Below are 23769 nucleotides of genomic sequence, written 5' to 3'. Positions count from 1 at the left end.
CCCTCGCGCATTCGAAGCCTCTTACGTCGTCTGCTTGCCTGACAAGCCATTGACAGGTTTCCGCTTTGATCCCATGGAAACTGCCCTCTATGGACCATTCCATTCGCCCGGTGATTGACTTCATCGGAGGATCGAAGAATCCGTCCCTGATACAAGTAGAAGACAAGTGACGTGATGGCACTCCGCCAGGTGTAGTTAAACGATTCCAGGACACGCATGTTCCGTCATCCATCCTTCTTGCCCCAGTTGTTGTCCCTTCTCCGACGCCTCGTAGGTGCGAATCGACATAATGGATTCATCAAAAATCTACACCTATTGGGACCATACATTCGCATGGTCGCCCCTTCATCAGACGAGGGAACAGTTGCGTTCAAAGATGCACACTTATGACAGGCTTGGGGATGAATGTATCGACCAAATTAACGATATCGGCCGTCAGGTAGTTAATCAAGACAGGCAAAATGATCCAGCCAGGAAGTTACCTGATCTGGATGTGTACATCATGCTGAAGGATCACGCAAAAGATGATCGGAAGCTTAGTGAACTCTGGGCACAAGTCAACACAGTGCCGGACTGGGTTGATTGGCAGCAGATCAAACGGGGACAGGAGGTGTTCTTCCGTTATGGGCTTCCCATTCTGAACGTGGTAAGTCTAGCATCTAATCTAGTGACGACTTCAAGCATAAGCACTGATAAATGCCAGCTGAACTTTGAAAGCCTCTTGGGCGGCATGTTAGTCACTCTGCAGAAAGTTCCACCAGGCTTCGACTTATTCCTACTTAGGGGCTCACCAAGTGTCGTTAAGGCCTTAAACTTATGTGGAGGCTTCAACAATATATATGTCGTGCGGAAGAGACTGCTGGAGACCCTACAGTTTATCCTCCAGGTCTCTGAATCCGTTGACGCAATGAAGCCAGGCGGTGTTGGTAATATCTCATGCATCCGCGTTCGGCTGCTGCATGCTTATCTTCGCTCCTTGATTTGCGTTCGGGAAAGGTATGACAATGAGAGGTACGGAGTCCCTATAAACGACCTTGACAGCCTTGCAACAATTAGCAGTTTCTCGTCCATCATCATCTGGCTTGGCCTCCCCCGGCAAGGTATCTGGCTCCGCAAGCAAGAGATAGACGACTACCTAGCTCTCTGGAGGCTGGTAGCCTACTACCTAGGTGTCCCAGACGAACCTTTTGCTAGCCAGCAAACCGCACGAGCGCTAATGGAATCTCTCCTTGTATCGGAGGTGGATCCCATAAACATTGGTAGAGTCCTAGCTCGTAATATACTCAACGGCCTGGAGAACAAAGCCCCAGCGCATGCGTCAATGGGATTCATGGAGGCTATGGTTCGACTTCTAAATGGGAAGCAACTCTCTGACAGCCTTCAAATCCCTCAACCCACACTGTACTATCGGGTTCTGATATACGGGTACTGCTTCTTTGTCATGGCGTTAGCATATGGTACCCGGTTGTTTCCGAAGCTCGATCAAAGGTTTATCGCGGTACGTCTGTTCTCTCGTGGTGTGACCATTAGCGTGTGCACTGACTTGGGGCAGTATCGTCGTCGATACTATTACACCATGATAACCGACCGAGAAAAAGGGCTTGGAGGCGAGTCGCTCTTTGACTTTGTATACAAGCCATCTCATGCAGGGCTGCTTTATAAAGCAGTGACGGTCAAGGAGAAAGAAAAGATTCCGAAAACATCGCGACGCGGCATTGAAGCACTGGCCCGAGTCGGTCTGGTGGCTGCATTTATTACTGTTGTGACTTTGCTCGATGGGGGATATTATGTGATTCGTATAGTGATGCGAGTATTCTTTTCCAAGATCAGATATCAATAGGATGTTGTATCCGTGTGCGGTGTATTTGTATACATCCGACCCGTTATCGTACCTTCATCGCCCCACTATGACGTTATTGACCCCAGAGAACTGAAACTGAAAGAGTAGCACACTCCCAGTTAGACTACATTGAAACACAGCATAGATCACTACAGATGTGGTGTCTCTTATGCAGCAAGGTATATGAAACAACTTACTATCCCTTCTTATCACCACTACAGCATACCCGCCACTACAAAATATACTACTAGTTCTACCCACCCTCAACTACGGAACAACTCAGTTTCATATACAATCCAATCATATCATTTCATTTCATATCATAATAGCAACCACAACAACAACATTATCCCCATCCCACATCTCCATTCTCACAGATCTTCACTCGAGAAGCCGGTGGTAAAACGACAGTAGTGGGCGTGTCCGTAGACATCGAGAAAATCGATTTTACTTCTAAACAACACAAAACCCCATTAGCACATGCACATCACATCACCAACCCACAAAAGCGGTCCTAGGAATGTCATAACATACTCCACACTCCTTGCAAGAGCACGACTGTCCACAAGTGCAGGAACTCGGTCCGCTGCAACCGCAAGTGTTTCCGGATCCGCAACCGCAGCCCATATTGAAGATTATTAGAGTTCGGGTAGGTAAGGTATAAAGATTTAAGTAGAAGTGGTTGGTCTGGTCTTTGGATGGTGCAATATCTTTGTCTTCTGAATGGTTGAATAAGACGAAATGAGAACCTTGGGGGTGAATGCGTTCCAGCTATATATAGGTAGCTTTGCTCTGCCGGATGGCGGGGTGGAGGGGGAGGGGTTTCGGTTGAGGGATAAAGTCATCATGAGGTCAGGTGCACCCTTCCTCCCCCCCGCCGGCACAATTAGGGAAGCGGAGCGGAGCGGTTCGGGTTGGTTTTAACTTATGTCATTATGAGATCGGGGAGGGTAGTTAGTAGTTAGTCATTGGATGATGGGTAGGCCTCGGATATGATTCGTAGGGTTACTATAGGTGAGACGGTGTTGAATTGAGGGGGTGTGGTTGGATCTTGGATACTATACTGCTGAGATATTTGGTGGGTTGTGTTTTACTATATTTGGTGTTGAGTAGGTGGTAGTGTAGTATATGTTAGTAGGCAAGAGAATTCATTTGGGTGTATAGCAATGCACATGTTTCTTTGACTCTGACATCCGGTTTCGATGGTTACAGTGGCTGGTCTACTACGGTCTAGTTCCCAGTTAATGTCAGATCTGGCTGTTGCTGGTTTCGGCTCTAACCTGGCCGTCACGGATGCTGTTCCCGTTGAATGGAATTCTCGGGGATAAGCTTAATTCTAAGCCACTAGTAATGTGGATATTAGGGTGACTCTGTTGAGGTACTAGATTCCTCTGTTGTTGGGTTGGGTTGCCGCATAATGGAAAATATACCAGTGTTCTGCACATTTTCATATTCACTGCACGACTCCCCTGACTGATTCACACTAAACCAGGTGCTCATGTGGACCTGTGCATATACACTGAGGTCAGAAAGTGTGATCCGACCCCAGGGAGCTGTTTGTTCTGAAGAATACCGGCCTCCTGGAACAAAGAACGTTGAAACGATGTAAATCCCTGACCCGCGATTTCGACGCCAGCCCAGAAATTCATACTTTCGGAGGAGTCGATCATATCATTCCAAACCCCTGGCTAGATCCATCAACTGTGTATGGGCGCTATGTGTCGTGGAAATTGAACTTTATATATGGCCATCTAACAGGAATAAGTGAAGGCCGTGATAACCGCCATGAATATGCGATAATCAGTTACTAGTGCGGAAAATAAGCGCCACAATCAAACACAGCGTTAGGCGGGCCTCAGCAGTAGGCAGGATGCGTCAAGTAGTATGCCCCTGAAAGCCTCGTAAGTCACGTCCTTCGGTTAGAATACGGGCGTTTGAGACCTTAACGATGCATCGGTACTTGACTGAAGCCAATACATCTTGAAAGCAGCGGTGAAGAACGCCCGGTACAAGCAATAAACCTAGCAAAGTATGGCATCTGGCACCGTTTCAGGTACTAGCAGTATCCACCAATCTGATTGACCCCCGAGTGCTAACAGGGGCGTCCTTGTGCCCAAGCTTGGTTAGCTCAGAGAGACATGAAGACAAATGTACTAAGAGGTGCTCATGCAACTGCGGGGGAACCTGGTCCCACACTTGAACAAACCATTTATTTGGCTGCCAGACCTCCCTACCCTAAGCTTCCCATCCCGGATAACTGCAGGCTTGGACTGTGAGTTCAGAAAATGCAGAGTTAAGAGTCACGTCTGGAAGATGTCGCACGGTCCTAGAGGCATTTATCTGGAACATGGTGATGCGCAAGGGAATTGCATCCGATGGGAGTCTAATGAGGTCTGGGGCCTCCACACTCACCAACAGCGTCTAATCGACATACCCACTTGGGTCTTTTCCAGTGGTACCAAATGGCATGCCTCCACAGTGGGTTGCTTACTTAGTTGGGGTTGGGTACATGTCTTAGTAGGCTGTGGCGTTATTGGGCTGCATGGCATACCGTGCTGTAGTAGTTGCGAAGTCCGTGCCTCCATGGGTAGATGGTTAGAGTATGAGAGGAGATAAGGGTGTCTTAAAGGGGAGGATATTATGAGGTCCCTAAGCTTGGAGCGCCCCTGACACTGACATGGGAACAGCTCATTTGATGTGTTCCGAGTGTAATGTGCAGGTGATATAGACTAGATTAGGTGGCAGTGATGATCTGGGATCCAATCCCGCCAACCGTTGGGCCATGCCCCTTGGATAACCGCTGTTCAGTTCTGATAATCGGGGATGGTGTCATTATCGGAATCGCCCTTGTCAGCTGCTCTGGAACCGATCGGAGAAGAACTCAGGTGATGTGCGTGAATTCAAGATCAACCGGGTTGGGGAACCCCATCTGTTCTACGATGTGCACTTGAAGGCTTAGAGTGTCCAGGGGAGGGAAGATCACTGCGGGAAGAGACAAGAGAAAAAAGAAATATATAAGAAAAACTTAAGAAGCGAGAAAAAGGAACAGACAGAAAGAGAGACAATCACAGCTGGAAAAGAACCCAAAGAGGATGAGTGCAGGAAAAGCCACTGTTTTCTTCTTTTTCTGATAACCTTTGGTCAGTATCGTCATACGGTATTGTATCATCGTCATCATTAATCGTCAGGATCGATAATTGTCTCGACTCATCCATTGTAAGCACCTACTATACACCGTAGAGTCTGAAATTATCCCAAATTTGTACTGCAGACTATGGCGCTATTTGGACAAGGATCCAAAGGACAAAAGTAGAATTATCTATCGATCGACACAGTAGGGCTCGGGCAGGGCGTGGTTGGAAGGGTGAAACCGCGCGGTAGGATTAATCGATGGGGGAGAGGATTGGATTGTCGGGACTGCTTGCTTGGCCCCACGGCCACAGGAAAGAGTAAGACCAGCCGCCGATGTTGCTTCGACCTCAACTGAACTTCCGTTCTTCCAGCTTCCTGCTATCTACCACCTACTCTGCCCCCCCACGTTTGATTACTGGCCATACGCTCTCGCTTGACTCTGTTACTCCAAGTTTCCTTCGACTCTACTTCGCTCATCCCTATCTGCTCCTGAACACAGTCTGTACCGCCTCTCCTACTCCTTGTCCTTTATCCCCGACAATCGGTCGTCTTTCCCCGGATCTGATCCTAGTCCGATAAGACCTCCGCCCGACGACTGCACGAACTACCCAGTCCATCCATCTTACAGTGCAGGAGCTGACCAGAACCTGATACCTCAGAACCTCCACCGATATCTATTTCACCCAAGTCCAGCACATTGATCGCCCACCCAGTTGCTCAACGAGCTCCCACCCAGTGAAACGAGCCTCGGCGAGTATCAGTGACCCGCCGCTGATATAGGTCTGCTCTCCTGGTTCTCCTACAGAGCCAGGCGGAAGGGCAGATCTGAACGTTTTCGAACTGGCAGACAATCATCCCTTCTATATACCCTCCTCCGCCGCTCCCGACCACCCTGACCCTCCTATCCCCCGCCAATCTTCAGCGTCCCGTCCACTCACTTCCGCTCCGGGCGGCCCTTCCCCGTTTCTCCTCCAAAGACCGACAGCCAACTACAACTACGGTACAGTGGGCGCTCTCGGAAACCCGCATTCATCCTCTGCTCGTCGACGGCGCCGTAGCAGCACACCGGATACGCCCGAACACACTTTTGAGGGAACAGGAGGTTTCGCGGAGGATCGCACGGCAAGCGAGGCCAGGTCTCGAGCATCCAGCAGTATTCAGTCACGCGCCCCATCAGAGGGCCCCGAACCGTACCCCAAGCGCAGGCGCCTGGCAAATATGCGCCCGGATGGCATTTCCAGTACAAACGGCTCCTCCCATACGTTGAATGGCTCAAATGCATCCCCGTCTCAGAAGACAGCTTTCGCCCACTCTCTGAACGGCCAAACAAGTTTCACAGCCTCCAACGGAGACGTACGCACGAATGGCTCTCAAAAAGCGTCAGTCGGCCCTCCGTCATACTATGGTCATGACCGAGAAGAAGTTACCAGGATCTTGATTCAAGCCCTGTTTGACCTTGGCTATGATGGGGCCGCGACGCTTCTAAGCAAGGAGAGTGGGTATCAACTCGAGAGCCCAGCAGTTGCTACGTTTAGAAATGCGGTGTTAGAGGGCCGATGGACCGAGGCGGAACATATACTGGTGCAGTCATTCTATCCGGATCGAGGTGGTTGGAGGAGTAATACCGGCGAGCAAGCGACGAATAGGGAGAAGCTGGTTTTGGTGGAAGATGCTCAAAAGAACGAAATGCTTTTTTACCTGCGCCAGCAAAAATTCCTCGAATTGTTGGAAGCCCGCGATTTGGCGGCGGCCCTAATTGTTCTGAGACATGAACTGACACCGCTGAATTATGACATAGGACGGTTACACGCTCTGTCCAGGTGAGCACACCATGCTGACAAGCTCTCGCGGCACAACCGTGAGTGAAACTGACTTTCATGCTAGTCTACTCATGTGCCCCCCGGAACATCTCCACGACCAGGCCGGCTGGGACGGTCCCATAAGCTCTTCTCGAGAACGCTTGTTGTCGGAATTGTCTCGTGAGTCCTCAAAATCAACGTTCGGAGCTGTAACGGTGCATACCGCTAACAACCTACCAGGGTCAATATCCCCCTCTGTAATGATTCCGGACAATCGTCTTGCTATTCTGCTGGATCACGTCAAACAAACACAGATCAACCAGTGCTTATACCATAATTCCGCATCACCACCTTCATTGTATTCAGATCACATGTGTGATCGCAAAGACTTTCCTTTGCGGACCGGGATTGAGTTGAACCAGCATTCCGACGAGGTATGGTGGTGCCAGTTCTCGAACGACGGGACGAAGCTGGTCACTGCCAGCAAAGATCAGACTGTAATCATTTACGAAACCAGCACCTTCTCTGTGATACAGAAGCTCTTGGGTCATGAGGATGGTGTTGCACAGTGTGCATGGAGCCCGGATGACTCGAAGATCATTACCTGTTCTCAGGACAAGACCGCCCGCGTGTGGAGCGTTGAGGTACAGTGACCCCTTTTCGTGTTGGAGGACGGTGTTTGTGCTGACAGTTGGCAAAGACTGGTCGTTGCCTTCTGACCATCAATCACCACCGTCATCCCGTGACAGCTGCGGCGTGGGCTCCTGATGGCGAGTCTTTCGTAACGGCGGCTCTGGACGTGAGCTCGCAACTCTGTCATTGGGGCATGCGTGGACAGACCCTATACATGTGGCCGGAAGGCTTCCGCGTCCAAGACTGTGCTATCACGCCCGATGGCCGGAGACTTATCGCGGCAGACCTCGATCAGAAGGTCCACGTCTACAACCTTGCGACCCGCGATGAAGAATACTGTCTAGCCCTGAAAAGCAAGCCAACCTCCGTCGCTGTTAGCAGGGACTCCCGTCACATGTTGATCAACTCCGCCGACGGACAAATACAGCTTGTTGACATCAACACCACAGACGTTGTGCGTCGATTTTCAGGGCAGAAACAAGGGCATTTCGTCATTCGCAGTGTCTTTGGTGGTGCGGCGGAAAACTTTATTGTCAGTGGAAGTGAAGGTGAGCATCATTCGAACACACATCCTCACCTTCTTTGGTTAATGTGTCACTAGATTCTCGTGTTTATATCTTCCACAAAGAAGCTGGCACACTTGTAGAGGCATTAGAGGGGCACGTACGAGGATGTGTAAATTCCATGTCCTGGAATCCTCGAGACCCAGGAATGTTTGCTTCTGCTGGCGACGACTGCTTGGTTAGAATGTGAGCACCGGCCCCGTCAATTCCTCCCTCCACCCAGATAGTCTTTTGACTGACAGTTCTCTAGTTGGACACGTGAACGTGACATACGACCGAATGTTTCAGCGGGCAAGCACAGGGCAGTATCGACAAGTGGTTTCACTCGCACTAGCGCTCTGCGTTCAACATCAAGCTTCAATTAGTGCTCCCGTTTCAGGAGTAGCAGGCAATCCCATATAGTCTATACATACTTGGAAGCAGCTCCAGCTTAAACATCTCTCGCATTCACTCCGTCCGCTTTCTCCCTCTTCTCTACTCCGAACCCAACTGCTCCCGTTTATTCACTCCACCCTGCATATACGCATTTTTGCTGGCTCATCGTCAGTGATCCATTTAATACAGGTTGCAGGCGCCGCTGCTTTTGGTACAGATCAATATATGCTTTGCATCAATTTCATTTTTCTCTTTCTTTTCCTTCCGCACATTCATCATTACCATCCCCGGCGCGCCTGCCATCAGTGCCGTAATAAGCCACTGCACCAAGGCATGGCGTCCCTATCCCTTATATCATATTCCACCCCACCCCATATTCTTACATATTATAAAGACTTCAACGTTTACGGTTAATGGTCTGTTTGTCATTGTCGTTACTGTCCACCCTTTGGGTCGTGAATCATGCCAGGTTTTCAGGGACTACTTAGGAGTGTGCTTTGGTGTCATTGTTCCCGTTTGTTTCTTTGTGCGTTGCGTATCGGAGTCCCCTCTGCTTTTGTGCTCAAAAGGTCATCGAGTTCATGTTTGCTTCTCGCTACCGCTACTTCGCTTTCTCTCTCTCTTTCTCCCTCCTTTCTCTGTAACTTCTGAGGTTGGAAAGTTGGCTGGTGGTAGTGGTAGTAGAGTATGCATCTGATAATCGAAATATTTGCTTGGGTACTATCGACTGACTGATTGATCTACTCATGTGGTGAATGTAGGCTAGAACGGGCAAGTGCTACTAGTACTGGATACTTGCAAGAGAGAGCGGGATGGGATAAAATGGATATGGATAAATGTACTTTTGAGGGATGTAAATATGGCCAGTCAGACTAGTATAGACAGACCACACAAGACTCTTGAACGTTGCTATTTCCACTCGATCGTAATAATAAGAGTAAACTCCAAACATAGCATGTAAACCCCGGAACAACTCAAACGCCAGAAAGGAATATTCAAAGGTAAATAGATAAAGTTAATGGGTGAAACGTGGCCAGCCTGACTGGATCTACGTCAATTGACCAAGTGACATTGGCGCCGTGAGCAGTCATCTACTCGAACAACACTGGCAAGGTGTCAGACTCGGGTAATATCGACCATTGGGATGTGACAGGAACTAACCAATTTGTTATTTTTCCCATTTCCTCCACGCAATTCTCCGCCCCTTCATGGTACACTGAAGTGGTGTTTTGGGCCTTTTGTCCACCTTGTTCATTTGTATAGGGAGGGAGCGAGGCATAGGTATTCTTAGGACGCGCGAGCTTGATGCCAGGTGATGACTCGTAAGTGACCATAGTTAAGGATAAATTGGTCGATACGCTAGGCATAATTATATCGCTTATGACAGAAGATCGGCAACTAAGAAACTAGGTTAGCTATATCTGAGCCTCGTGATGTAGATGGTTTCGACATACCATTCATGGGCATCTCGTCAATCTGGGTGGAGTAGTAAAGTTCAATGTCGCGGAGGATGCGCACGTCATCGCTGGTGACGAAGTTGATGGCAACACCCTTACGTCCGAAACGACCACTACGACCGATACGGTGGATGTAGTTTTCACGGTTGGTGGGCAGATCGTAGTTGATGACCAGGGACACCTGCTGCACGTCGATACCACGAGCCCAGACATCGGTGGAGATAAGCACACGGGAGTTGCCCTGGCGGAAATCCTGCATAATGCTGTCACGCTCCTTCTGGGGCATTTCACCGTGCATGCTGGACACGGTAAAGTTGGCTTCGCGCATCTTGTCGGTGAGCCAGTCGACCTTGCGACGGGTGTTGCAGAAGATGACCGCCTGGGTGATCGTCAAGGTATCGTAAAGGTCGCAAAGGGTATCGAACTTCCACTCTTCCTTCTCCACCGCAATGAAGTACTGCTTGATGCCTTCGAGGGTCAATTCGTCACGCTTGACCAAGACACGCACGGGATCGGTCATGAACTTGGTTGTCATATCGAGCACATCATAGGGGAGGGTAGCGGAAACGACGACGACTTGGGTGGCAGGAGGAAGGTAGCGGTAGACATCGTAAATCTGTTCACGGAATCCACGGTTGAGGAGCTCATCGGCTTCATCGAGAACCAGCATCTTGATGTGACGGGTGCGCAGATGGCGTCTGCGAATCATATCGGCGACTCTGCCCGGGGTGCCCGAAACGACATGCTGACCGTAGTCAAGCTTCCTAATATCCTCTCCAATATTCGTGCCTCCGATGCAAGCGTGGCATTGAACGTTCATGTAATCACCGAGGGCCATAATGACGGACTGAATCTGGGTGGCAAGTTCACGAGTGGGGGAAAGGACGAGGGCTGTTATGTGTGAGATTACAGCCACCACTTGCGATTAAGCGCATATTACATACCTTGAGATTCGCGGACGACGGTATCGATGACCTGGAGGATACTGATCGAGAAGGTAGCAGTCTTACCAGTACCGGATTGCGCCTGGGCAATGGTATCGCGACCTTTGCAGATCTGAACAATGGCACGGGACTGGACAGCAGACGGAGACTCATAACCATAAGCATAGATACCACGGAGAAGGCTCTCCTTCAGGTGCATGTCCTCGAAGGTAGGAGCAACAGTGACCTCCTTCGAGGTGTTGAACTCCATGCGGTCTAGTTTTGCGCAGTCAGTATACGGGCGTCAATGACAGTTGGGGACTTTTGAGGTCCTACCATCAGCGCGTCTGTCAATTCCGTCCGCCATGTTGAATATGCCGGTCTGTAACTAAAAGTAAAAGGATGAAGGAAAACAGAATCAAGTTAGTGGAGGAGGGGAGCTGGCCTGGTGGAGTAGCAGAAGAATCGCCCAGCATCTGCGGCGCGACTTTTCGTTGCGACCGAGGTCTCACCGCCCGCTGCACGTGACGATAGCTCGCCGCAAAGCTCTCTTGGATGGCGCTGAGATGCCCGCCTCCATCCCCGATCTTCGAAAGCGCTTTAATCTGCAGAAGACAGGTAGAGCATTGTGCGCACAGCAATAATGATTTTCGAGGAGCAAAGGTTTATTCACGAGGACCTTGAGCGCCTGGAGCAGGCGATTGCCGACCGCGTCGCCGAAGAGCCTCGTAATGTATGTAACCCATCAGTCTCTATTGCGTCGCTCTCTGCTGACTTACTCTTTTACTTTCAGATACGGGATCGCCTGGCTCGTGATCATGAAGTCGCCCATTTTTTGAAGCGTATCGAAGACCAGTCCAAGAGGTTGCTCGACATCTACAAGGATGCGGACGGCGCGCGTGAGAAGGAAATCCAAACCATCTCAACCGGCGATCAATTCGAGGAATTCTACAAGCAACTGGATGAGATTAAGGACTTCCACAGGCGCTATCCTAATGAACCAGTCGAGAACCTTGAGCGGGCTTATAAGCGCCGTCAGCCTGGAGAGGGTGAAGTAACGGGAATGGAGATCGACAATCTGTTCACTGGTGAAGAGGGTTATGGGCAATTTCTGGACCTCACGACATTGCACGAAGACTACCTGAACTTGCCTGGGGTAAAACGGCTCTCATATGTACAGTATCTCGACATCTTCGATGCGTTTACTCCTCCGCAACTTCCGATCAAGCGAAACAATAAGCTTTCCGATCGGTATTTCAAATATGTCGGCGAACTCGCAAACTACTTGGAAAGCTTCATTAAGAAGGTGAAGCCGTTGCAAGATCTGGACAAACTGTTCGCTAGCTTTGATGAGGAGTTCGAAAGGCAATGGGCGGCGAACGAGGTCCCTGGTTGGACAGAGGAGGCTGCTCAGAACGGTACTCAGGGTCCGAAGACCGAGGGCTCCGGAGAAGGTATCTGGTGTGCTGACTGCGAGAGGGAGTTCAAGAATGAGAATGTCTACAAGAACCACCTGACAGGAAAGAAGCATATCCGGGCCGCTGAAGCACGCAAAGCCGCCGGGGATGACGCAAAGCCAGCAGCCCCTGCGACAAACGGCACATCATCCGTGGCTCATCGACTCAAGGAACGTGCAGTCGCAGAGAGAGAACATCGGGTGCGTTCTTTGACGCAGGTACTGCAGCCCGAGCGTCAAGCAACGAGGTTCAATGTCGAGCGGAGACAGGGTATGACTGAACGGGAGCGCCAGATGGAACTTGAAGCTCTGCTTAATGAGTCCGAGAACCCTGGCGGTGATCGTGCTGGCGATCAATCTGACGAGGACGACGAAGACCGAATCTACAATCCCCTCAAGCTGCCACTTGCTTGGGATGGCAAGCCAATTCCTTACTGGCTTTACAAGCTGCACGGCCTTGGGGTGGAGTATCCTTGCGAGATTTGCGGTAACTTTGTTTATATGGGTCGTCGTGCGTTTGACAAGCACTTCTCGGAGGCTCTACATATCTTTGGTTTGAAGTGTCTTGGTATCACATCCAATACCAACCTCTTCCGTGAGATCACTCGGATTGAGGATGCAATCAGGCTTTGGGAGAAGCTAGAGCAGGACCGCAAGAAGGACAGAGATAACCGCGACAATGTGGTACAGATGGAGGATGCTGAAGGCAATGTGATGCCGGAGAGGATTTACCTTGAGTAAGTGCTCCCAACAATCCCGCGACCTATTGGAACTTTTACTAATAATTACCAGTCTGCAAAAGCAAGGTATCCTATAATCGGCGACCCCGGGTCAACCTTTCTTCATGTTTTTTTGCATTGCCTTTCGCCATATTTCATATTGAAAAGCCTGGAGTTTGGTGGGTGTCCTTTCTCGAATTTCCTTAATGCTGCGTGGTTTGGGATAGTGTTGGTTGGGAAATGGCTGTATCAAAGCAAAGTCAACACTAGACAGCTTTGCTTTTATGTATTCTACACCCCAAGAATATTACGATATTATCATCGGAGAAATTAGGAGCCAAAATCTCATTATGATCCCAACTTTGGCTCGCATCACGTGGTTTCGCGTCCCGTTCGCGTAGCTTCCAGTTCAATTTTGTGCCCCGCGTCTTCCCCCAGTCTCACTTGCTTCTTCGTGGTTATCTCTGGACTGTGCATTCCTGAATATCAGTAGCCTCATGGAATAGGCTGTTTCGCCAAGTTGTCATGGTTCGGGTGGCTACTCGGCTGTTTTTGATGCCTGCCATCGTTACGACTGACACAAGAATCGCGCCCGTCGCGGCTACTACTATCATATGGGGTTCAAATTTGCTCACCTGTGCGACTTACTATCAACGCTTGAAGATAACAGGGTCCTGAAAGCTGCCCATGAAGCCAAAGTTGTGAACCCCGACATCCGTGCCGTATCACGATGGTTCGCTCAGAATGAAAAGAGGATCCGCGATAAAGATACCGACCAGTTGGCTCTCCTTTCCTGCATGTTTCCAGAGAAACGGACAGACCGTGTCTACTGGCTACAGGATACATCGCTGGCCAAAATCATAGCACGGTGCCTGCTTCTGGGCTGTTCACGGCGGCAGGAGCTCGAGCGTTGGCGTGTATCCGGAGGCGTAGACCTGGGACAATGCGTGGAGAATGTCATGCGGCAGGCTGAAAACCATGTCACCAACGGCCAAGATGTCACTGTGGAAGAGATAGACAAAGCTTTAGCTGAAATCGCCTCTCGTTGCAGGTTTTCTGGTCCTCGGGTGCGAAGACAGCGTACGGCTGTCAAGGTCGATCAGACGTTGTCCCCTCTATACCGACGGCTAAGTAGCAGAGATGCGAAATGGCTTACTCGAATGATACTGAAAAGCTATTCTCCTGTTTCCTTGCCGGTAAACATCATTTTGAAGCGGTTCCATTTCCTCCTTCCGCATTTACTTCTCTTTCAGGACTCCTTCGAACGCGCTTTAAGCGTGCTAGGCTCTAGTCCCATTAAACACTTTCCACCTCAACCAAATGCTGCATTAGCCAAAGACCTGGGAATCATCGCGTTAGGGCATCTCAGTCCTGCTGTGGGAGTCAAGATAGGGCGACCCGAGTACTATAAGGCTAGGAGCATCAAACATTGCTGTCGCATGATCGGCAACCGTCGCATGAGCATCGAAAGGAAGTATGATGGTGAATATTGCCAGATACATATCGACCTGTCCAAGGACTCGGACTGGATCCAAATATTTTCTAAAAGCGGTAAAGATTCAACAGGAGACCGCGCCGGTATCCATCAAGTCATTAGCGAATCACTGAAGCTAAGACGGCCGGGTTGCAAGATTTCCCAACGATGCATCCTGGAGGGCGAATTGCTTGTTTGGAGCGACAAACATGGCAGCATCGCTGATTTTCATAAGTTGCGTAAATTCATATCGCGTTCAGGCACTTTCATTGGAACCCAAAGTGACTCTCCGTAAGTGACATGGCTTATAATATCCAGCGTTGTCTTCTGACTTGAATACAATAGTCCACAACCTTATGAGCATCTGATGATAGTATTTTTTGACATCCTGCTTATGGATGACAATGTTTGTCTGAGGCTTCCACACCGTGAGCGGAGATTGCTTCTGAAAGACACTATAGAGCCAATCCCAGGGCGTGCGGGTATATCTGAGCAGTGGGTTGTTGACTTTTCCCATCATGGCGGCCAATCCCGACTAGAAAGTATCTTCAACAAAGGCATCACTGAGCGATGGGAAGGGTTTGTCCTCAAAGCAAGTGAAGACCCTTACTTTACAATCTTTTCTGATGACAAGGACAATCCGTCCTTCGGTCGCTGGATCAAGTTGAAGAAAGACTATATACCTGGACTAGGTGACACCGTCGATCTCGCAATTATTGGCGCGAGGTACAACTCTCGGGATGCTATGGCAATCAAGCAAGTCAAAAATCTCTCATGGACTGAGTTCTTCATTGGGTGCCTCGTCAATAAAGAGATGGTTGTGCAATCTGGGGCCATACCCAAATTTCGTGTCCTCGATGTTATCAACCACCACTGCATGCATGTCAGGTTCATGCAGTCCTTAAATCAGTTCGGCGGGTTCTGCGCCCGCAGTCCAGACTCCGACCATGGATTCATCCTTGAATATGGGGAGAGTGTAGTCAACCCCATGGATGTCGTCTTCAAGACACCCTTTGTCGTAGAGATGCTAGGCAGTGGCTTTGAAAAGCCGTCTGGCGCCAGATACTATACACTGCGTTTCCCTAGGATCTTGAAGGTCCTTTCTGATCGATCATTTGAGGATGCTGCGTCATACAGAGAGTTGCAGCTATTAGCAGAAACTGCTCGGTCTGCCCTTGATGAGGATCCAGGAAATCACGAGTATGAAGCAGCCAAACGGATGAAGCTACGAGATCGCTCGGAGTGCACACCGGATCGATCACAAAGTCTTCAGACAACACAGAGCCCCTTTCTCCAGTCCTCGACTACTGCTGAAGACGACTCAGGTCCTGGGGCATTTGTGTCTCCCTCGAACAATGCATTGAACGCCCCAGACGCGTTACTTGGTTCCGCGAGACAAACCAAACGACGCCGCGAAAGCAGCGCTATGCAACGTACCATCCCCATCCATGTGGATCTCAATAGAGCCCCATCCCCACCTACAGCACAGAGTGTACGCGGCAAGTATCTGACAGATAATGCCAATCTATCTTCTCATGCAGCCGGACAGAGGAAGAACTCAACCCAGACAACCGGGTCCTCTGATGCAGAGAAAGCCTTCCGCCCCAGTCAAATGCCTGGTCCTTCGAGTGGCTTAGACAAGTTGCAAAAGCACTCTGAATCCCTTCATAAACTAATAGACCGCCAAATGGAGTCCAATGTGACGCTGGAAACTTGCAGCAAACGCCCATCCGGCAATGAAACCGTGGCTCCCCACCTCTGCCAGAAAGCAACTCAGCGTATTCTATCACCACTGCTCCACAGTTCTATATACGTTCACCATGACATCTCCTCCGATGACATGGTAGTATCTCAACCCATACCAAACGCTTGGAAAATAGCACCAAGCCTCAATGAGTTCGTCCGAAAATTAACACGCCCAGATACACAATGCCGCCCCAGGACATCTAACCATCACGCAGTCCCGCATGGCACAGCATACGGACTGGTCATGATACCTGGCAAGAGCGATGCGCTGTGTACAGTTCTCCCTGATCTAATCAGAGCCATAGCAAATAGCTTTCAATCTTACCACATCAACAGCCACCAGGGCGGGAAAGTCATGATCCTCGACTCGAGCTTTCTCAAATTCAACATCAGCAGTAATGATACGAGATTTTGCCTTCATCAGACATTGGAACGCATCAGCAAGGCGTTCTTCTATGCTTGTGTGAGCTGGACGTTTGATGGACCTCCAGGTCACGACTCATCTGAAGACCAAGCTAGAGAATGCGATGCGCTTTACACTAGGCCTAAAATCACGGTCAGCTTCGATAGACGTGAGGTGGGTCTTCTGGGAGAAAAGCAGTCTTACTGAGCCTTTGGCCATGTGACACAGGCCACATTTGAGATACAGTAGCTTTCCCCTGCTGCCTGCGTCTGTATATAGCTTTATTACCAGTCATTAATAAATATACGAGTAACCATCTAAAAGAAACATCTTCTATGAAATCACATTCCATCATGACTCTCCCCCAAACGCCTCGCTAGTAATAGCCCCGAGGAAATGCAGGAAGATCGTATGAGACGGAGCACAAAACCCTAACCCGTGATAACAACAACAAGAACGATGATCACTCATCCCCCTCTCTCCGCGCGCGAACATCCCTCATCAAAGCCTTCGCCTCCTCAACCTCAACCCCATCCTGACACAACTCGCCCGCCAGCTGATCCGCACGTTCAAGATCCCCATTCCGCAAAGACCACCTTGCAAGCCATAGCCTAGCCTTGGAAGTCGTAGCCGTAACGCCCGTACCATGCCAAGTATCATCCTCATCCTCATTCTGCTGCGTGGAAGATTTGCGCGTCCGTCTAGAGCTAGACTGTCCCTCCGTGCCTGATTGGTTATCATCATCGTCATTATCAGATGAAGCGTCTTCTTCTTCCTGGATGACTTGGCCTGATTCTTGCTGAAGTGTGAGTTCCATGTATGAAGCCGCTTCTTCGTCATCGCCAAGACGTTCGTATAGCGTAGCGATCTGGTGGAGGGTTTCGGGATCGAGGATCTTCCGCTCTGGTCCCCCTCCTGCTCCTACTTGGGAGGAGTCATCGGCGTAGTAGGAGCCAGCGACGAGGGCTCGTTTGAGTGCTTTGATGCTCTGCTCGATGCGGCCCATTTTGGCATAGCAGGATCCTACGGCTTGCCACATCTTGGGGTCGTAGGGGCGGAGGGCTGCGGCTCGTTGGTAGTAGAATAGGGCGTAGAAGGACATATCGAGGACTTCATAGGCTTGGCCGAGACCGTACCAGGCGCGGTAGTCTTTGCGGTTGACGTCCACGGCGCGGCGGTAGGATTCGATCGCCGCGTGGGTGTTTTTCATTTCGATGTATTCGTGGCCCATGAGGGTCCAGGCTGAGAGGAAGTTTCGGTCTAGGGTAAGTGCACGGCGGAAATACATGACCGCTTTTTCGTGCTCGGATTTGAGCGAGTAGTAGTTTCCGACTACGCAGCATGTTTCGGGGCGGAATTTGTCCGTTGCGGTCGCGATTTGGGCGACAAATGCGAGCTGGGGGCGCGCGCCCATCACGTATAGGATGTTGGAGTAGTGGTCGAGACTGTCGAGACGGTGGGGAGATGATACAAGGATGTCGGTGAAGATACTGGAGGCTTCCTCGAAGTCTGGAGAAAGTCAGCTTGGCTATGCAGTATGTATTTGTAGTGCAGCCGTACCTTTTGAGTGGTAGTATAACAGAGCTCTCTGAGTCTTGAGGAAAGCACTCGTGGGGAAAATAGTTTCCAGCTCGGATAGTGACTGGTAGGTATCTTCGGTGGCCTGATACAGCTCTTGGCTGCAGTATACGCGGAATATGAGGGTCATGATGTTCAAGGGTAGAAGATTGACCACTTGGTTCAACTGTGGTAGCGGTCAGCGACGTGTAACAACAAGAATATACAGCGCGACATACGTCTTCTGTGCTTGCCAGCAAGTCATTAAGCTCTTGCCATGCACCCCAATGAAAGGGGTTCAGATGAACACTCCGGATAAGCCACTTCTTGGCCTCGTCCTCATTTCGCCCCTTGAGAAGTATGACACCATACAGATACTCCAACCATCCCTGGCTACGCTCTTCCAGTCCCTTATCTTGCCGCTCCGTGAACCACCCCTCTAGTCCTCGCGCCAAATCTGGTAGTTCTTTGTTGACAGTCGAGCCTCCGTCTGCTGGTCCCAATACCATTTCGGTCTCTTCATCCTTGCGCTTCTCGCCTGCTAGATACTTGGCGTACAACGCTAGAAACAGCGATTTCTGGCTGAGCTTGGGGTACGGGTTTCTGGTCACACTATTATCTTTCACGCCACTATATGCCGAAGCCTTCGATTTCCCTTTCTGCGGAGTCAACGACTGTCTAGACTTGGGATTCGGCGGCGTTGAGGTAAGAGGAACGGGGGAGATGGTCGGAGGAAGGAAGACCGAGGCGCAACGATCATATTCGCGGGTGTCAAAGTAAGATTTCGCAAGGAGGTACTTGTATGACTCTTGCGCTTCGAGGGCGGCTTCGAGCGGATCTTGTGTTCGGAGATAAGGGTTCTGGGCATTCGAAGGAGCTTCGGGGTAGTCCATTGGCGAGTCTGGATCTGTGTCGTACTGTTCAATTGGTACAATCGAATCTAGCATTTCAGCTGCCCTGACCCACAAGGTTAGTGACTGCTCATGGAGGTGAGCCAGGGTGATGCCGGTAACGGTACCATTTGGCTGACTGGTATAAACAACGTTCGGAGCATTTAATCGCCGCATCTTCGAGCCGGAATCTGAGCTCCTTGATGTTCTCGTCTGTAAATGGGACGGCCATGGTAGCGAAGGTGTTTGCGCGCGTTAATGCGCACGCGTATAGCAAAGAATAGCCGCGGAGCTCTGCTGAGTTGAGTGTATGTAGCTATAGTTAGTGACGCGCCAGGAGCATTGCTGCTTGGTGGATCTTGCGCGCTCTAGAGACGGTGGAGACAAGTGATGTCAAAAGGTTCTGAAACAACGGAGCCAATGAATTAGAGCGCATAAGAAGCGCCAAGCGTGCAGGCAGAAAACAATGTCAAAAAGAGGCAGGAGACGCGGCGAAGAGCATCGCATCGCCAAAAGATTCCGGGGAATCTCGAATGGCCTTCCTTTTTGGGCGGTGACGGGGCAAACAGAACAAACAGCGGGGTTTTCCCAATTGGGCTGGCCGGCCACTAACTGGACGAATTGGGACGATCACCACCATTTGGATCCCCTCCTCGTGTGTTGCCCATTGTTCTTCTCCATTCTTCTTTTTCTTCTTCTTCTCGCTGCTTCCCCTTCTCCCCCTTCACTCTCTTCCTCCTCCCCTTTTCCCCTCCTTAGTACTGTCGTGCAATCATGTCCACCACTGCCCGCGCCGACTTCGAGGCCGTCTTCCCCTCTTTGCGGGAAGACCTTCTGAACTATGCGAAGCAGTACAAGCTGCCCCAGAACGCTCTCGAGTGGTTCGAGAAGGTACGTGCCGACCTCCCTTAGTCTTCGCCCTCAAAGTCTATCTCTAATTTCTTATTTCTCTACACTAGGCCCTCAACGTCAACGTCCCCGGTGGAAAGCTCAACCGTGGTCTCTCCGTCCCCGACACCGGTCTCGCTCTCCTGAAGAAGCCCCTGACCGATGAGCAATTCAAGCACCTCAGTCTGCTGGGCTGGCTCACCGAGCTGCTCCAGGCCTTCTTCCTGGTCAGCGACGACATCATGGACGGCTCCATCACCCGTCGTGGCCAGCCCTGCTGGTACAAGCACGAGGGAGTCGGTCTGATCGCCATCAACGACGCCTTCCTGCTCGAGTCCGGCATCTACATTACTCTGAAGAAGTACTTCCGCTCCCACCCCGCCTACATCGACCTCGTCGAGCTCTTCCACGAGACCACCTACCAGACCGAGCTGGGCCAGCTGTGTGACTTGATCACCGCCCCCGAGGACAACGTCAACCTCGACAACTTCTCCATGGAGAAGTACATGTTCATCGTCACCTACAAGACCGCCTACTACAGCTTCTACCTCCCCGTTGCTCTGGCCCTGCACTACCTCCAGCTCGCTACCCCCGAGAACCTGCGTCAGGCCCACGACATCCTCATCCCCCTGGGTCAGTACTTCCAGGTCCAGGATGACTACCTCGATGCCTACGGTGATCCTGCCTTCATCGGCAAGATCGGTACCGATATCCAGGATAACAAGTGCTCGTGGTTAGTCAACCAGGCTCTGCAGCGTTGCAACGCTGAGCAGCGCAAGGTTCTCGATACGGCTTACGGTCGTAAGGACGCCGAGCTGGAGGCCAAGGTCAAGGCCCTGTACAAGGAGCTCGACCTGGAGAAGATCTACAAGGAATACGAGGAGAGTGTTGTGGGTGAAATCCGCACCAAGATCAACAGCATCAACGAGTCGGAGGGTCTGAAGAAGGAGGTTTTCGAGGCCTTCCTTTCGAAGATCTACAAGCGCACTAAATAAGCAAAGACTTTCGGCGATTTTTCTTCGGAGGAATGATATACCCGCCTACCCTTCTACGCCGCGTCTTCTTAATCCTACATAATAATATCCCCGTACATTGTGCCCTACATACCCCCATCGAGATAGATTAGCTGAACTTGAGACGTACATTGCATACAGCTGTCCACTATTCATTTATTATTGGTTGACCGTACAGTAGTCACACCCTCGTCCTACAACATCTGCCCAAATCCCTCAGCACGAACATTCCATTGGGCCGGAAACCCTGGTGCAAAGTCCTGCTGACTGCTGTTTGTGGCAGCATCCCAACCTCCAGCCATCATCGCAACAGCCAACAAGAGGGCCGAACTTCCAGGAAAGTAAGGGGTTGGTGCCTTGGTCCCCACCGGCATACCCACGTCGTCAAATTGGAAATTCGAGTGCACCAGGTACTGCACCGCGCCCTCTACGTCTCCTAGCCGTGCAGCGTTCATCGCCAGCATGGGGAAGTCCCAGCCCCAGCAGGTCGTGAAGTTCCAATCACTGGCGACTTGGGCTGCGGTCGCCGATACGAGTGTTTGATTGATCGCTGTGGTTGGGGGTAGGAGACCGTAGATGCCAGTGAGTGCCGGGTGGTCGGTTACGGTATCAGGGTCTGTCCACATATGTGGGATGCCTTCGTAGAGTGCGTATGTGAGCACGTGGTCGCCCGTCGTTTCATCTACAGTATAGGCGGTTGGTAGTGGTGCAAGGTTGTCTTTAACGTGTTTCCATTCTTGCGGAGCTTGCTGGCCACGTCGGGCTTTCCAGGATATGGCTACATCGAGACCGAAATGCCAGTATGCCAACTCGAAGGTGGGGTTTCGAGTGCTGTTGGGTGGTGTATTCTCTGAGACGGGGTACATTGGAGGGCCGAGATCATATACGCTTGTTGAGGCGTTCCAGAAGGCATAGGATGCCATGAAGTCTGCCGACTCTGTCAGTATGTGGTCCCATTTCGCTAGGACATCTTCCGTGTTTCCTCCAGCATTTCGAGCGAACTGAAACTCCGTCTCTGCGAAGTAAAACACATGGGGTTGCTGCCATATAAGCAGGGCGTTGATCTCGCCCGGCGCAGATCTCCCGCTTGGGTCGCTCATCTTGCCCCATCTCAAGCCGCTATATCCCTGGTCAGCTGCCCTTTGCATCGACGAGGGAAGGAACCGATTGTAGACACCGATGCTCCGTTCCAGTAAAGGGAGTTTTCCCCAGGGAGTCCAGTGAGCGGAATGCCATAGATACATCTCCATATGGAACTTGCCATACCACCCGTTATTTACCAGACCTGATTCTTGCGGTGGATCATGTCCGGCCTCGTTGACTGCTAGCAGGTATTGGGACAGGATCACGCGTCGTTGGATTTCATCTGCTGTTGCATTCGCAGTTTCCGTCAGATCTACGAAGGCGCCCGTTTTCCAGTAGGTTGTCCACCATTGCTGACATCGTGCAATGATGGCATTAAAAGATAGCGAAGAGGACGGGAAATCATCATTTGGAGAGAATGTTGTTGTGAATTCGAACGCTCTCGTATGGTTACCGTTCGGCTGCACGACATATCGATGAGAATTGGGAATTCTGGCGACAGATACATTACTACCACTCCACTGCAATGTGGTGTAGTAGGTGGTGTTGTCGAGGGTGTGCTGCACCCGGGCCTGGTTACCATTTCCTGTATAGTGCAGGACCGTTGTATGATTCGAGACAGCGTTCCAATCCCCAACAAATGGGGCTTCGAACTTATTCTCGTCTGTAGCATACGGATAGTCAAAGAAGACTCCTAAAAGGCCTAGCAATAACAGTTCGGATTGCAAGCGCACTGCTATCGTGTCCGAGCTGGGGTCGACAATGGTGGTAATGGTGGTCAGATGGCCATCGATAGTAAAATTAGACTGCAGAATACCCTGGTAAACATCCAGTTTTTGCGACTTATTCTGCAGGTCTTCTTCAGTGTAATTGCTGTAATCTCCGCCGAAAGCCAATCCGATACGACCCAGGTTGATACGATGTGGATTGGCAATCAACCACTGAGAAATCTCTGGTTCTGCAGGGTTGGGCATATCATAATTCACCAGCCGGTCATGCGTCCACCAGTCCAATCCCGTGAAATCTGATGGTGTGGAGTTCGCAGGCAGTGACGAATTGTGCCATCCCCAGGAAGAAAGAATACCGTATGGCAGAAAGGTCTGTAGCCCTGTAATATCTGTTCCGAATGCAAAGTCCCCATTTCCCACCTGCATTGGGGTGCTCGTCGAGCTGGCATTGCGGCGAGGATTGAACCTGGATACTACTTGTGCCCGGTCAATGGGGGATGGATGTGGAGACTTCGGGGATATCCTAGCCTCGCCGACGTTGGAGAAGAGATAAGGAACTAGGCTGAGACTCGTCAAGGCTAGTGAAGGCCGCATAATGACGATGCGGTGCTAGTCTGCGTAGCGGAAATGTCATCTTCCAGCATTTTCCCGAGTCGACTTTCATGGTAGCCTCGATTTGCCTCTTATAAACCTTGCACACCCCTCACAACTTCCATCGTGAATTCAGAGGGGTTACAGCGCTTTTTCACAGAGGGCATTCCACGAATCAAAACGGGCAGCGAACATCAAACCCAGCAATGAGATGCCACGATCTTGAGAACACTGATGTCCGTGCCGATCTCCGCACCACATCTCGGGCCAAACGTTGCCGAAGGGATCGGCTCTGCAGTTCTTGCTAGACAGAATATACTCGGAGTTAGAAATGATATGACGTTGACATCCTTAAGATTGTCGTGCTGGGAGTTGTGATACTGTATTTATTAGAAGAGAAGACCAGCAATGTAGAGAGATAGACACTTTGGATAAATGAAAGGTAAAGATCCATCCACGTGGGCAGCACCTGACCTGTACCTGCCCTTTCTTCAACTAC

General features: G+C 50.6%; 9 protein-coding genes across 9 annotated transcripts; 6 read left to right on the top strand and 3 right to left on the bottom strand.

Annotated features, from left to right (window-relative positions):
• Positions 1-289: 289 nt before the first annotated feature.
• AKAW2_10887A (oxygenase MpaB family protein) lies at positions 290-1840 on the top strand (the record flags this gene model as incomplete). The annotated part of the gene is made up of 2 exons (XM_041692178.1): positions 290-1498; positions 1553-1840. The coding sequence occupies 2 exons, from the start codon at positions 290-292 to the stop codon at positions 1838-1840; spliced, it is 1497 nt and encodes a 498-aa protein (XP_041537607.1).
• Positions 1841-5305: 3465 nt separating this feature from the next.
• AKAW2_10886A (uncharacterized protein) lies at positions 5306-5673 on the top strand (the record flags this gene model as incomplete). The annotated part of the gene is made up of 2 exons (XM_041692167.1): positions 5306-5470; positions 5632-5673. 2 exons carry the CDS (start codon positions 5306-5308, stop codon positions 5671-5673), a joined length of 207 nt encoding a protein of 68 aa, XP_041537606.1.
• A 517-nt stretch (positions 5674-6190) lies between these two features.
• Positions 6191-8332, top strand: AKAW2_10885A (uncharacterized protein; the record flags this gene model as incomplete). Its single annotated transcript, XM_041692156.1, has 6 exons — positions 6191-6792; positions 6857-6951; positions 7012-7415; positions 7472-7952; positions 8006-8153; positions 8218-8332. 6 exons carry the CDS (start codon positions 6191-6193, stop codon positions 8330-8332), a joined length of 1845 nt encoding a protein of 614 aa, XP_041537605.1.
• A 1388-nt stretch (positions 8333-9720) lies between these two features.
• Positions 9721-11089, bottom strand: FAL1 (ATP-dependent RNA helicase eIF4A; the record flags this gene model as incomplete). Its single annotated transcript, XM_041692145.1, has 4 exons — positions 9721-9740; positions 9797-10690; positions 10744-10998; positions 11059-11089. The coding sequence occupies 4 exons, from the start codon at positions 11087-11089 to the stop codon at positions 9721-9723; spliced, it is 1200 nt and encodes a 399-aa protein (XP_041537604.1).
• A 276-nt stretch (positions 11090-11365) lies between these two features.
• AKAW2_10883A (SF3a splicing factor complex subunit PRP9) lies at positions 11366-12995 on the top strand (the record flags this gene model as incomplete). The annotated part of the gene is made up of 3 exons (XM_041692134.1): positions 11366-11455; positions 11516-12915; positions 12971-12995. 3 exons carry the CDS (start codon positions 11366-11368, stop codon positions 12993-12995), a joined length of 1515 nt encoding a protein of 504 aa, XP_041537603.1.
• Positions 12996-13511: 516 nt separating this feature from the next.
• On the top strand, positions 13512-16727 carry AKAW2_10882A (ATP dependent DNA ligase domain protein; the record flags this gene model as incomplete). The annotated part of the gene is made up of 2 exons (XM_041692123.1): positions 13512-14662; positions 14717-16727. The coding sequence occupies 2 exons, from the start codon at positions 13512-13514 to the stop codon at positions 16725-16727; spliced, it is 3162 nt and encodes a 1053-aa protein (XP_041537602.1).
• Positions 16728-16983: 256 nt separating this feature from the next.
• CDC23 (anaphase promoting complex subunit CDC23) lies at positions 16984-19199 on the bottom strand (the record flags this gene model as incomplete). The annotated part of the gene is made up of 4 exons (XM_041692112.1): positions 16984-18029; positions 18081-18264; positions 18317-19034; positions 19096-19199. 4 exons carry the CDS (start codon positions 19197-19199, stop codon positions 16984-16986), a joined length of 2052 nt encoding a protein of 683 aa, XP_041537601.1.
• A 542-nt stretch (positions 19200-19741) lies between these two features.
• Positions 19742-20850, top strand: erg20 (bifunctional (2E,6E)-farnesyl diphosphate synthase/dimethylallyltranstransferase; the record flags this gene model as incomplete). Its single annotated transcript, XM_041692101.1, has 2 exons — positions 19742-19858; positions 19927-20850. 2 exons carry the CDS (start codon positions 19742-19744, stop codon positions 20848-20850), a joined length of 1041 nt encoding a protein of 346 aa, XP_041537600.1.
• A 212-nt stretch (positions 20851-21062) lies between these two features.
• On the bottom strand, positions 21063-23273 carry AKAW2_10879S (uncharacterized protein; the record flags this gene model as incomplete). The annotated part of the gene is made up of 1 exon (XM_041692089.1): positions 21063-23273. The coding sequence occupies one exon, from the start codon at positions 23271-23273 to the stop codon at positions 21063-21065; it is 2211 nt and encodes a 736-aa protein (XP_041537599.1).
• Positions 23274-23769: the final 496 nt, after the last annotated feature.

Source organism: Aspergillus luchuensis, chromosome 1 (assembly GCF_016861625.1).
Source record: "Aspergillus luchuensis IFO 4308 DNA, chromosome 1, nearly complete sequence".
Classification (NCBI taxonomy): Eukaryota; Fungi; Ascomycota; class Eurotiomycetes; order Eurotiales; family Aspergillaceae; genus Aspergillus; species Aspergillus luchuensis.
Note: the sequence above shows the minus strand (reverse complement) of the source record. Positions and strands in the feature narration are given on the sequence as shown.